The sequence below is a fragment of the Salvia splendens genome, chromosome 16, assembly GCF_004379255.2.
Source record: "Salvia splendens isolate huo1 chromosome 16, SspV2, whole genome shotgun sequence".
Taxonomy (NCBI): Eukaryota; Viridiplantae; Streptophyta; class Magnoliopsida; order Lamiales; family Lamiaceae; genus Salvia; species Salvia splendens.
Genome location: NC_056047.1, coordinates 23,856,803 through 23,871,085, shown reverse-complemented (window position 1 = coordinate 23,871,085; position 14,283 = coordinate 23,856,803). Strand labels below are relative to the sequence as shown.

Below are 14,283 nucleotides of genomic sequence, written 5' to 3'. Positions count from 1 at the left end.
TTAAAATATACCAACAATTGATAAAATAATGTGATTTGTGGTTGTGGCATGACTGTTATTGGGCTGGACAAGTTTTTGTGGCTGTGCTGACTGGGCGGGCAAGTTTAGTGGCTGTGGCGTGGTTGTTCCGCCTCTATCGTGGACACTCTTAGAAGCCAATATCCCTTTTTTAAATACTAGCTTTGATTTTATTCGGTCCTTAAACGGTGCAAGTTCAAGGGAAGGACATATACACGAAAAAATAAAATACCAAGTAAATCATCAATTAAAGAGGAAAACTCACTCTACTAGTTCGAGTTTACATATATAAATTTATATATAAAGGAATAGCGATCATTGACACATCTATTACAATCGATAAGTACAACTCCTCCACCAAAAAGGCACTAGCCTCGATCAGAAGTGGGCTAGCCTTGAGTTAATCAGCTTTAGCTAAGATGATGAAGCTCTGATCAACGCGGAAAATGCAGTCAGCTGATAACCGTCGGCTCCGATGGGGGCAGCTATTTTAGTGTGGTCGAGGACTTTAAGAAAGTCGAGTTAGATCTCCCTTAGCATTGGCCAGCCTTTTCTTACGATGTTATTGATCTTGGCATTAATCTGCCCCTGCAACCTAGGTGGACAGAGCTCTGCTGCATATCCATTCAGTCTTGTTGCTAGGTTGGACCTCTCGAGCTCTTCCTCAGGCAAGTTTCCGATCAATTGGAGAAGAAAATGATTGCGTTTAAGTTCAAATTTCTACAAAAAAGGCCAGCAGACAGTAAGCTAATTATCTAAGAAATGCGTATACAGTAGTGTGCCTTTTGTAATTTTTGCTATGTTGAAATCGGAAAAACTTGCATCATCGTACTAAGTATTCGGACAAACCAAAAAAGGAAATGCAAGCTTGAAATATATGTTAAATTACAAACCTGGTGTTCAGGCTCTGCAGGATAAAATACTCCTAGCTGTAGAATTTGAGTGGTAATAACGCTGTTCTTCGACCGTGTTTGTTCCTTTTCTTTGCTGAGAGCAGCTATCCTAGATTCTTCAGTGCCGTTTGTGAATATTATAGATCTGCTCAGGTCATATATGATACAAGAAGTTTATGTTTCTGGGGCATGGTTGTATAAGAGGAGTTCTGGTAGTGAAAATAAGTACCGGTATTGATTCCCAACATCAGGACCTTGACCGAACACTTGCCTAGAATCATGACTGCTCCAAAAGACATCAAGTAGTTCTCGGAAACTTGTAATTCTGGGATCGTATTCTACCTGCACGGAATGATTCGATCACTGAGAAACTACTCCAACATCCACCCGGGCAGGGCAAGGAAAGGCAGCTACATATAAAGTAAAACTAGGAGTCGAGTGTTATAGAGCTTCCAGTCGAGGAGCAGGCCCCAGAGGGTGTTTCAGCTTAACTTTATCTAACTACGATGTCACCTATCGCATAGTTATAAAAGTAAACTCCCTACAATCAATGCTTTTAGTACAAATTCTTGCAACTTCATGATCATCATAAATTATATGAACTCCGAGTTGTGGAAACCAACAAGTTACAAAACTTGGTTACATCAAACCTTCATTTTGTGTGAGCATGTGGTTGTCAATAACCTAAACATAATTGCACGTCTTGTTTACGTAAGTGGTGCTCGGTTTCCTAGACAAAACAGTACTACCAAGATATAATCTAGGATTAAATTATGAGATTATTTTAGTGGGGGGTTGACTATGACTAATTATCACATGATTATCCATCTAGGAAACACTCTACATATTTAATCACGAGATACATTGTTGCAAACTGAACATCCCCTTGTTAAATGAGAACGGACTATAACTGGTACCAATTTTTACCAGATCCCATACATCAAACTATAATTCAACTAGTCAAATATAACTAGTGTTCCACATTAAAAACATACTGCATACATGAAATCTGAGATAACCAATAACAATATGGATAGAAATCATATCTACATTTACATAAATCCTTCAAAATTTCTCGCCACGATAAAATTAGCTGTAACTAAACCCTGAAATATCTAATAATCATATCTACAATAAAGCATTGGAGAGCCAAATTGAGCGTAAAAAGCTAATCTGAATAATCAATTGGACGACAGAAAATGGAGAATAACGAAAGTGGAAAATGAGAGGAGTGAAACCTGAACGGACTCCGCGTGGTCTCCTAAGCTTCGGTACTCGGGATTGAGCCGAGATCCGCCGGCGTAACCGGCGGTGGTTCTGACGACGCCGTTTTGGCATCCGAAGGCGGCCTCGGACCTCCAAAAGCTGCCGAGAGCGAAAACCGCAGTTTTAATGGGGAGATCGGATGGTTGAATCGGGTCATTGGAGATCCGATCGGGAAATCTGATGCTCAGAGCTGAGTTCGCAGAGAGGGAAATAAAAGTGAGGAGGAAAAATAAAGCAGTTACCTTCATTCTCACCAACAGGGAAATGCGAATGATTGGAAATTTAATAAATAGAATAATTGAAGACAAAGCTTAATTATTCAGACTATGTAAATAAACGAATTGCCAATATTCAAATACTAAGTAATTGATGTCAGATTTATGAATTTTTATTAAAATCATTAATATTCAAAATCATGAGTTTTTTAAATATTACTTCTTCTGTATTTTAAAAATAGGTTAAAAATAGGTGACATTAATTAATTCTATTTAAGGAAATCTCGCTCCAGTCACTTTTTCATCCTAATTATATTTTATTTTACCAATTTCGCATTAAAACTCGTGTCATTTCAAATGTTATTTACTGAAATAAGTATTCAGTCCATTTATAACCTCAAACCATAAATTATACTCCCTCCGTTCCAAAGAATATGCACTTTGAGGTCGGCACGGGTTTTAATGTAAAATTAGTGAAGTAAAAGAGAACTATAAAGAAAAATTAAATAAAAGTATTGTTAGTGGGAATAGGTCTCACCTCATTAGAGAGAAAAAAAAATTTCAAAATTAAAAATTACATATTTGTAACACCCCGACTTTTTCTGTCTTTTAGACGTCGAAGTTCAAGCCGTTTTTTTTAATTAGTTTCTTTTGTCGAATAAACGAAAATTTTTACGTTCATGGTGATTAAGGAAAAGGTTTCGAGTTATGTTTAGTACGTGGAATAACACCAAGTATTATATTTTTTACTACGTTGTACGATTTAATTTTGTTGGGAACAAGACGACGAGATTAATTAAAGTTTACTGTGAACTTTAATTAATAAAAGTTGGAAATGCAATATATAAAATAATTACAATTTGGGCTTCACAATCTTTTGAGTCCAATTAAATTAAATATGTGGGAGATGTTTCTTGAGCCCAACCCTCCCCTCCATGCTACACGTTTGTTGCAGCAGATTGAATAAGGAACTGCTCCTTTTTTTTTCCAGAAAAAATCTTCAGTAATTCCCCTCCATTTCATAGAGGTCTTTCTTCTTTTGTGCTTAAAAAATAATGGAATTCCAAATTAATGAAGGAGAATAGATTCATTCTAATTGAGGGAGTGACGCATAATGGTTGTGCGTCGTTCTTAATGAAACGCACAACCCTTATGCGTCGTTCTTTAATGACGCACAATGATTATGCGTCGCTTAACGACGCATAAGGGTTATGCGTCATTAAAGAACGACGCATAATGGTTATGCGTCGTTAAGGCGGCTTTTAACGCCCTCCAGGCAGACGCAGCTCACAGAACGCACTTTCACACACTTTCATTTCTTCTCTCGGCGATTTCCGGCGTTTTCAGGCGATTTCCGGCGATTTCTCCATAAGATCCGGTAATTTGTTAATCAATTTAGCTACATCCATCATTATTCATGTTTATTGTGCTTTCATTTGTTAGTTTTACCCAATTTATACAAATTAGGGCTTGTAGGAAAAATGTCCCTAATTGTCGTTGTTTTAAATGTTTTTTATGCAGAAATCATGCAAGTATTTGTGAGTTTGTATTGGGGTGGTAGAGTAGTTCAACTACCACATATGGGTATTGGTTATGAACCACCTCGTGCGAGGAGCTCCATCATATTAAATTCAGGTGTTTCCTATTCTGGGTTGGTAGCAATGATCTGTGATGCGATGGGAATAGATATGAACCAACACACAATTGAATTATTATGGAGACAATGTATAGTCTATGCTTCCGGTATGAGTTATACAAGTTCTGTGATTTGCAATGATGAAAGTGTAATGTTTATGTTCAACAATGCTCAAAATTCAAGTGGGTGTATTGAATTATTTGTTGAGTATTCACCGGTGAGGAGTGCAGAAATCCCACCAGTTGTTGATTATGGTATTGGAGCATCTGCGAGGTTTGAACAAATGAGTTTTGACTGTGGTGTTGGATCATCTGCCAGGGTGGATCAAATGAGCTTTGATCGTAGTATGAATGAGCAGAGAGATGTTGTAGATGTTGTAGATGTTGTAGATGTTGCTGATGTTGGTGTTGGATTGAATGATGAGGTAGATGTTGCAGATGATCTTGATGAGCCAAGGCCACTATCTGAGACAGAGCCAGACCTCGATGTCAGTGATGGTGATGGTGCTGATGATGTCGATGCTAGTTCTGATGATGAGATAGTACCATGTAAACCTGTTATGCAAGGTGAACAACCACTTCCGGAATACAATCCTAGTGGGTTTAGATTCTTTCGTGAATTACCAAGTAGTCCTTCTGGAGTATCGGATGATGTGGGTGGTAATGAACACAACCTTTTGTATTGGAATGAGAATGAGCCGCATCGGATTGTGTTGGGAACAAAATTTGATTCCAAGCTACACGTGAAGACTGCTGTAACTATGTGGAGTTTGTGGAATGAAAAACAGTTTAAGGTTGTCGAGAGCAAATTAAGAAGGTGGCATGATGTATGCAAATTTCCAGCAGGAACGACAGTAACAGGGGCAGGCATCATCAGCACCACCGACGCTGAAAAGGCGAGGGAATGTAAGTGGGAGGTTTCAGTTACACAAAGGTCGCATGACGATATGTGGGAAGTTAGGAAGTGCAAGGATCGACATACTTGTGTAGGCCACCGGGCTAATAGAGATCATGCTAACTTTTCATCCCCAATGATAGCTCTGTTGATTCGACATCATGTGCGACAATGTGCCGATTTCAAGGTCTTCTCAATAATAGCTGATGTTCAAGACAGATTTGGTGTGTTAATCAGTTATAAAAAGGCATGGTATGCAAAGAGAAATGCTATAGAGTTTGTGTACGGTGGATGGGAGGAATCATTTAGGCAGTTGTCAAGCTACATGTTTGAACCCCAATCACAGAATACGGGCACAATTGTTGAGTGGAAGCATAACGAGCTGTTGAGTCGGAGGCGTACAATGGTGTTCAACTATGTTTTCTGGGCATTTGGGCCTGCAATACATGTGTTCCAGAAGGCTGCACCGGTGTTAACAGTGGACGGGACTCACCTCCGAGGAAGATTTAAAGGTAAGTTGCTTGTTGCTTGTGGTTTTGATGCTAACAAGACATGCTTGCCTATTGTATATGCTGTGGTGGATGAAGAAACCAATGACAGTTGGTCGTGGTTTTTGGATCATGTCAAAACTCATGTGGTGAAATACGAGAGGGAGGTGTGCATTATATCAGATAGGCATAAAGGACTCTTGAATGCAATGGAGTCTGAAATCATGACAAGGGCCCCGCAGATACACCACAAATTTTGTTTGCTTCATGTGAGGGCAAATGTGTTGAAGAAGCACAAGGGCCACAATGTGAAGGCCATTATATGGAAGTTGGGGGTCAGTTCTCAGGAACGTAAATTTGCCAGAAGACGTCGAGCACTACATGATGTCAACAGTGGTGCGGTTCGAATCCTGAATAGGATTACAAAAGAATGTTGGTCATTGTGCTACGATGGTGGACTTAGGTGGGGGGTGGCCACAACAAACATGTCGGAGTGCTACAATAACGTCTTGAGGGGTGTGAGAGAGTTGCCGATTAGAGCGTTGGTTGATTTGACATTTTGGAGGACGGTAAAATGGTGGGTGGAGAAGAAGACAACAATCGAACACACCGAAGGTGAATTAACCCCATGGGCGAGGGACAAACTTGCTAAGAATGACTCAAAGGGGCGAAAACATTACATCACTGTCATTGACCGAGATACAGGGAAGTACCATGTCCGAACTCGAGGAAGAATCGTACAAGGAGTGTCAAAGGGCAACAATGTTCAATTAGTGAGGTATTTGGAATCGAGTTGCAGTTGTGGTAAGTGGCAGATGTGGAGAATCCCTTGTTCGCATGCTTGTGCGGTTGCTAGAGACCGAGGTCATGTTATGATTGACCTCATTGATGAGAAGTACTACCTAGGTACATGGAGATCACAGTACTATACTCAAGTTTCATTTGATGCACCAAGACACGAAGAGTATTGGGTTGCACCTTCATGGAAGTTGTGCATCACCCCTCAGCAGTTGATTCCTAGAACGCGTGGCCGAGTTAGAAGAAGGAGGATACTTAATCAAATGGATGTCCAGGAGGAAGATGAACCGAGAGCTCCCCGCCGTTGCAGAAATTGCGGGATAGAGGGGCATGACCGAAGAAATTGCTCAGCCGGTGCTGTTCCGTAAAGTCGTGGTAAATATTTGTGAGCTGTGATAGCTACTACGTGTATGTTTCAACATTTGTGAGATGTGATAGCTACTATGTGTATGTTTCAACATTTGTGAGATGTTGTCGACAGTCATTATGCTTTTTATTATGACAGTTATTATGATTGTTATTACGACAAGTATTATGATTTTGATAAACAAATACCAACATATGCCAGAAACATGTTTCAACCCATCAAATGCCCGACCGCGGGATCCTCACGACCATCAAGTACGATTGGGAGGGCTATGCAGAATGTATTCAGGGGATTTTCAACAAGGAAGAACAAAGGGAAAGCTCCGACAAAGTTCACGCCTCCATCTAGATAGATTTCGGTCATATGTTGGTATTTGTGTCTATTGAAACAGGTTGTGATCGTAAGTTGATTTTTGAACATTTTTTATATGATGAAACATAAATAGTGTGGAATGTTTTCTATGGTAGAATGAACAATATTATGATTTTGATAAACAAATATAAACAAATATCGTCATATGCCCGAAACATGTTTCAAAAATCAACATACGACCACACCGGGCGAAGTGGCTGGAGTCGATACAAATCTACATAAAAACGCCCGGCCGGGCGTTTTAGAAAAATAAAATCGCCCGACCGGGCGAAGTTTCTGGACTCAACAGTGCGTGACAACATTCACCCAGTGACGCATAACAATTATGCGTTACCAATGAACGACGCATAATTGTTATGCATCACCACAGAACGACGCATAATCGTTATGCGTCACCAAAGAACGACGCATAAGGGTTATGCGTCACCGGGTGAATTTCGTCACGCACTATTCAGTCCAGAAACTTTGCCCGGTCGGGAGATTTTATAATGTGAATCTTAAGGATTCAATAAACATATGTTGCCCGGATTTGTTCTTGCAATAATATCCAATAACCCAAACAAGAAATATGACAATAAAAAGATGGAAAAGAAGAAGAAGATGATAAGTGTTATGATTTAGATTCAAGCTCAAGAAAGAAAAACCCAATGGCTACTTTCACAAACAAAAACCTAATGGCTCCACCAACTAGCAACACAAGAACTAGCAAGCATACCTTAACAAATAATCTAAGCCCGACAATAGATTAAATGCAACCACAAGGGATTTTGGATAAATCTTCAATGATGAAGATGGGTGCTCCAATGGAGTCTTTGTTCTTCAATAATGTTCAAAAGTCTCCCCACAAAACCCTAGACATTGGTATTTATACAAGGGACTAAAAGTGCTAAATAAAAGAGACAAAAAGAGTCCAAAAACGCAAGTCGCGCAACACGCCCGGTCGGGCGTTTTGGGCTCATGCAAAACGCCCGGTCGAGCGAACTTTCTGGAATTCGCGACCAAAAACTGACAGAACGCCCGGTCGGGCGTTTTCCCCTTGAAAATCGCCCGGTCGAGCGATTTCTCTGGAATCCTCTAAAAGCACTATCTTCGTCTTCGAAAGGGCTTCGCGTGAGTATCTTAAACGCCCCAATCGGAGTCCGGATGAGAGAGTTATGACCATTATACGAAAGTCGCGCAGTGAGGGGCAAATGACTCCATAAGAAATGTTTGGACGGGAGTCGCTTCCGTTCCCTCCCCCCACGAGGCCTTGAGCACCTTGACATGTCTCCACCCTCTTTTCGGACCCCAATCAACCCACGGCCCTCGACATCGTTGTATTTTATGATTGTGAATACCCGGATTCACATCATCCTCTCCTTCTTTGTGAAAGGATTTGTCCTCAAATCCGGTTCTTCGATTTTTCTTTGGGACACTCGGGTTCACATCATCCTCTCCTTCTTTTGAAGGATTTGTCCTCAAATCCCGATCAAGTACACCTACAAAATCGAGCGAGTCCAAATCAAATATCATAGTACAATACAAGAGGTTGATTTCACTTTGGAACCCAAAAGATATTTCACAAACAAGGAGATGGTTCTCACAATCACAATCAACGAACCAACTTCCACTATCACATTCAAAAACGAATTTAGCAATGAGAACAAAGGAGACCTCAATCTTAAGATTATTTTCTTGAAGCTTACAAGGAATTATGCCAAATGTAGAATCAAGTTTGTCAACATGATGCTTACTTAATTGCTCCAATACTTTGAAGAAGTGATCATTATTATGAGAAGAATGTGACCAAAAATCATTGTGCATAGCATGTAGGGTATGCTCAACACAAGACATGTGAACCTTGTATAACACCACATGAATCTTGTAAAACATAATATCAATTAACATAAGAAACTTATAAAAATAAGTCCCTCGCAATTGCTCTAACAATTTCAAGACATGGGCACACACATGGGAACAATGCATTACTATGACTTTAATCACAACATAACCCACAAAAGACATGTGAGTGGAAAAGTCCTTCACAAAACAACCATAGAACATCCCAATCCCATTGAAGGGTCTAACCATTTTGCAATGAAAACATAGCAAATACCAAGTTCTAAAGTCATCAACATTCTCATCCACATGTTTATGAAACTTAAAATTGCGAATAAGTGAAGGCTTAGACATCTTAGTATGCAAGGAAGTCATTTCATCTTTCAAGTTAGAATCCAAAATCGAAATAACATACTTATCAATGCTTGGATTTCTCAAGAAGGGGTCAACATAAGATGAAAATATGGACTTGGTATTCAAATATTCAAGCTCTTGATGCCACAAATCACCAATGACAAAGCTATCATCACAAGCCGGCTTTTCAAAATCAATCTTATTCACATGTGTCACTCTTGAATTTACAAACTCATGCTTTAAGTACAAGATAGGCTCAACATGGTTCAAATCAATTTTGCAAAGCAAGTTATTGTCCAACACATCAATCTTATCTAAGCACTTCAAAGAAACATCACAAGGAAGCAAGGATAGTGTACTTGAACCTTGGGCAATGAGTTCTTCGACTTGCTCTTGTTCCTCTTGATCATTTTTCGGTGAGGTAGTTTCCAAGCCATTTGCATCATGATGTCTCACTTCCATGTCTTCAATTTTACTCACTATAAAAGGCTCAACAACACAAAAAGAAATATAAGAAGTGTTAGTGGGTAAAAGTTTATATTTCTCACCAAGGGCAAAAAGCAAAGGATTATCTAGTGCCCACCCAAGGTTGACCTTATAATCTAACAAGCCACTTTTTTTTCTCACATGCTTGTAGTTTTTCTCTCTTGATAGCTTTGATTCACACTCACCCCCACCACTCTCTCTTGGCTTTTGCGTCTCACATTTTTGCCTTTTCTCACACTCTATTGGCTTTTGAAGCATGCCCTCACTCTCTAGCTTTTTCTCTTTCTCTCGATCCTCTCTCAAGTGCTTGTTTCCATTAGCAACCTCATGTAGCTTTGGTTCGGTGTTCAAGATTTGAAGGGCATTCAACGGTTCACATTCGTCTTCGGCTTCCACTATGCTTGGCACACCATCATTGAAAGTTGGGTGTGCGTCTTCTTCATATATGGACATAGACTCTTTTTCATCGTCACATTGCTCTTCATTTTCGTTGGCAATAAAATCCACCCTATATTTGACACGCTCTTTAACAATGCGATTAACATTGTCACGCTCACTTTGAATCAAGCTCTTTGAAGGAGGGAAATTGGATGACAACCACGACGAAACCTTCGTGTGATAGCTAGGATGAGATAAGTCCACCTTCTTTGGTGGGACACTTCTTCCGCTTGTGCCACAACCATAATGTTGTGAGTTTGAGCTCTTCCTTGCTTTACTTGAGGTTTCTTCCCCCATTAGCCACTCATGCACCTTATGATGACCATGATCCCTCATCCCCCTAGAGTGTGACTCTCCATGGAACTTTGGAATTCGTTCCCTTCTACTCCCTCTATCAAGTCCATCATCATGGTACCAAGAGTTGTAGCCACTCCAATCATGTCTCTCTCGGTCACTAGGTGCTATGGAATGGTTATGCCTAACTCGATCTCTGAGGAGGGCTATATCCTCATGAAAAGTCGTAAATCCTCCTTGCATAGCATTCACATTGTCCCGCACCTCGTGCATCTACTTCATGATTGAGGAGAACATCTCTTCGATAGTAACATCGGATGGTGAGGCAACTTGATTTATAGGCGAGTCATGCCTAGAGTTCACCATTTCAAGTACCTACAAAACAAATTGCACAAGACTAGGGACAAGTCCCTTTTGTTAGTAACACAAACAACGCACACACCCAAGAATGGAGATTTTAGTGAGGAGCTCACTTTCCAACCCACAAAGCATGTCCCCAATTCCCCAAACTCACACCCAAAATCTCTCGGAAGGCTTAGAGATTTAGTGGCTAGATACTCTCTCTCACTTGCTCTCGACGATGTAAACTCAAGGGTTGCACAAATAGCACAAACAAGATATACAACTAGGCAAGTGAAAACTAGTCCAAGAAGCCACAAGATAAGTGAAAGTAGGGTGCTAGGCCAATGGGACAAATCAACAAACAATTTGTGTGCACAATTTCACCCAACAACAATAGACCCAACAATTGATTCAATTTTGGTCTACAACTTTGGAATAATCAATTTGGCATACCCAACAATATGTATACCGATTTATAGCTAAAGCCCGTGGATATATTTTGAAGTATCACTTTTTTTTTCTTTCTTTCTTTTTTTTTTGATAAATTTCTTACAATTACAAGAACAAGAACCAATGGCTCTTGATACCAAATAATGTGAATCTTAAGGATTCAATAAACATATGTTGCCCGGATTTGTTCTTGCAATAATATCCAATAACCCAAACAAGAAATATGACAATAAAAAGATGGAAAAGAAGAAGAAGATGATAAGTGTTATGATTTAGATTCAAGCTCAAGAAAGAAAAACTCAATGGCTACTTTCACAAACAAAAACCTAATGGCTCCACCAACTAGCAACACAAGAACTAGCAAGCATACCTTAACAAATAATCTAAGCCCGGCAATAGATTAAATGCAACCACAAGGGATTTTGGATAAATCTTCAATGATGAAGATGGGTGCTCCAATGGTGTCTTTGTTCTTCAATAATGTTCAAAAGTCTCCCCACAAAACCCTAGACATTGGTATTTATACAAGGGACTAAAAGTGCTAAATAAAAGAGACAAAAAGAGTCCAAAAACGCAAGTCGCGCAACACGCCCGGTCGGGCGTTTTGGGCTCATGCAAAACGCCCGGTCGAGCGAACTTTCTGGAATTCGCGACCAAAAACTGACAGAACGCCCGGTCGGGCGTTTTCCCCTTGAAAATCGCCCGGTCGAGCGATTTCTCTGGAATCCTCTAAAAGCACTATCTTCGTCTTCGAAAGGGATTCGCGTGAGTATCTTAAACGCCCCAATCGGAGTCCGGATGAGAGAGTTATGACCATTATACGAAAGTCGCGCAGTGAGGGGCAAATGACTCCATAAGAAATGTTTGGACGGGCGTCGCTTCCGTTCCCTCCCCCCACGAGGCCTTGAGCACCTTGACATGTCTCCACCCTCTTTTCGGACCCCAATCAACCCACGGGCGAAGTTTCTGGACTCAACAGTGCATGACAACATTCACCCAGTGACGCATAACAATTATGCGTCACCAATGAACGACGCATAATCGTTATGCGTCACCAAAGAACGACGCATAAGGGTTATGCGTCACCGGGTGAATTTCGTCACGCACTATTCAGTCCAGAAACTTTGCCCGGTCGGGAGATTTTATTTTTCTAAAACGCCCGGTCGGGCAATTTTATGTAAATTTGTATCGAGTCCAGCCACTTCGCCCGGTGTGGTCGTATGTTGATTTTTGAAACATGTTTCGGGCATTTGACGATATTTGTTTATATTTGTTTATCAAAATCATAATATTGTTCATTCCACCATAGAAAACATTCCACACTAATTATGTTTCATCATATCAAAAATGTTCAAAAATCAACTTACGATCACAACCTGTTTCAATAGACACAAATACCAATATATGACCGAAATCTATCTAGATGGAGGCGTGAACTTTGTCGGAGCTTTCCCTTTGTTCTTCCTTGTTGAAAATCCCCTGAATACATTCTGCATAGCCCTCGCAATCGTACTTGATGGTCGTGAGGATCCCGCGGTCGGTGGTCGGAATATTACTTTGTCATGTTCATCCCCGCCCTCTTCTTCCCCGCCCTCTTCTTCCCCGCCCTCTTCTTTCGGACCCTCTTCTTCCTGACCCTCTTCTTCCCCCACCAGATCCATAAATTGATAATTCTGAAAGTACGTATCACGTCCTGGTTGAGCTGCATCCCAATCAGACACACTGCCAAAGAATGAATCACATGACGCGCGTGCTCCCCATTGCGAGGGCTCGTGGCTTGCACCACTCAGCTGAGACCATCCTGGTGGATCGTACTCCGGACTCAAGGGCTTTGGTACCGCATACTCAGGTTGCGGCTGCTGCTGCTACGACAACCTATGCTGTCGCGTAATCCCGTGCCCACCCATCCGGACACCCGGCAGTCCATGACGAAGAGAAGTTGGTGGGCGTGGCGGCATGACCACATTTCGCCGTTGAGAAGATGGATACTCCATCGCATCAGCATGGTTCATCGCACGAAGTGCCGAAGCAGCCATTTCTCGAATCTGCCGTAACCGAGGGTCTGTGTCATGTTCAGAGGTCAAATGCCATATCCCCTGAAGGGTCTCAACCTAGAAAACACAAATACAAATGACATCATACCACGGTGAGCAATACAAACTTTAAACTGAAGACATTTTTATATACAAAAACATCACATACCGCCAATAAATTAGAAGGGGCTGCCTCGTTCATCCCTTCAGTTGACTGTGTCCCAGGTTGAACTAGGTACGACACGGTGATCCTATTGTACCACGCCATATAGCCCGGATTAATGCGACCATCCATTGTCGTCGTTGCATGGTCAAAAGTTGCTTGGAACCTGTCGTGGCGCAAGTCCCACTCATCAATGAAGAACTTATGTACCTTAGCCCAATCAGCGCCCTTCCTCCCACGACGGTGACTTTTACTCAAATGGCCGGAGCTATGTAGCATCCTATCACAGCACTGAGGAATACGCTGGTAGCGGTTAAATTGTCGGGAAACGCGTCCAGCCTCGTGTGCCTCGACAAATGACCAGCACACCAAATAAGTATCGCACAAGTAGGATGCAGTTGAATCAATGCAGTACTCAGGGAGGATACAGTCTGCATAGGGTGTCCACATAAACTACAAACAAATAAAATAAAAAATACAATTAATTTCATACTATAGTAAGTAAATTCATTAACTAAGACAACACAAATAAATTTCACCTGGTCAGGACGGATCAGTGATAACTGATCACGATAATGAGCTACTGAATGTCGGGGAGCATTTCCAATTTCAGTAACTCCGTGCCACCTATACATAATATTAACGTCAAAAGTTATCAACAAAATACATAATTATGTGAGTTAATTTAAACAAAAACATTACTTGGCTCCACACGGGGTATACGGCGTGTGCATAGGCGATATCAAGAAGGCTGGCCTCAATGTAGGCATTCTTTCCCAGGCCCACAGCTGCAAGAGAACCATATGTCCACCCACATCTCTTCTCTGTCTGCCTATAGAAGCCTCGCACAAATAATGATACAGGTATGCTAAAGCAGCACTACCCCAACTGATATTAGCCACATCTTCCGGATCGTCTAAGGCATTTAACCACATAAAGGGGACCTTGCACCCTGTGG

At 41.0% G+C, this 14,283-nt stretch overlaps 4 protein-coding genes across 5 annotated transcripts; 1 reads left to right on the top strand and 3 right to left on the bottom strand.

The window, feature by feature from the left end:
* Positions 1-242: 242 nt before the first annotated feature.
* On the bottom strand, positions 243-2,443 carry LOC121769911 (peptide methionine sulfoxide reductase A5-like). Its single transcript, XM_042166693.1, has 4 exons — positions 2,150-2,443; positions 1,141-1,253; positions 912-1,056; positions 243-738 (listed from the first exon to the last, which is right to left on the bottom strand). Exons 1-4 carry the CDS (start codon positions 2,423-2,425, stop codon positions 541-543), a joined length of 732 nt encoding a protein of 243 aa, XP_042022627.1. The 5' UTR covers positions 2,426-2,443; the 3' UTR covers positions 243-540.
* Positions 2,444-5,895: 3,452 nt separating this feature from the next.
* Positions 5,896-6,576, top strand: LOC121770389. The gene has a single exon (XM_042167126.1). The coding sequence runs from the start codon at positions 5,896-5,898 to the stop codon at positions 6,574-6,576; it is 681 nt and encodes a 226-aa protein (XP_042023060.1).
* Positions 6,577-7,751: 1,175 nt separating this feature from the next.
* LOC121770702 lies at positions 7,752-11,466 on the bottom strand. Of its 2 annotated transcripts, none has more exons than XM_042167471.1 (2): positions 9,703-11,466; positions 7,752-9,598 (listed from the first exon to the last, which is right to left on the bottom strand). In XM_042167471.1, exon 2 carries the CDS (start codon positions 9,579-9,581, stop codon positions 8,109-8,111), a length of 1,473 nt encoding a protein of 490 aa, XP_042023405.1. In that variant the 5' UTR covers positions 9,582-9,598; positions 9,703-11,466; the 3' UTR covers positions 7,752-8,108. Both variants share the same exon structure in this region, with proteins under 2 accessions (XP_042023405.1, XP_042023406.1).
* A 978-nt stretch (positions 11,467-12,444) lies between these two features.
* Positions 12,445-14,061, bottom strand: LOC121772467 (serine/threonine-protein phosphatase 7 long form homolog). Its single transcript, XM_042169583.1, has 4 exons — positions 14,028-14,061; positions 13,865-13,952; positions 13,332-13,778; positions 12,445-13,240 (listed from the first exon to the last, which is right to left on the bottom strand). The coding sequence occupies exons 1-4, from the start codon at positions 14,057-14,059 to the stop codon at positions 12,995-12,997; spliced, it is 813 nt and encodes a 270-aa protein (XP_042025517.1). The 5' UTR covers positions 14,060-14,061; the 3' UTR covers positions 12,445-12,994.
* Positions 14,062-14,283: the final 222 nt, after the last annotated feature.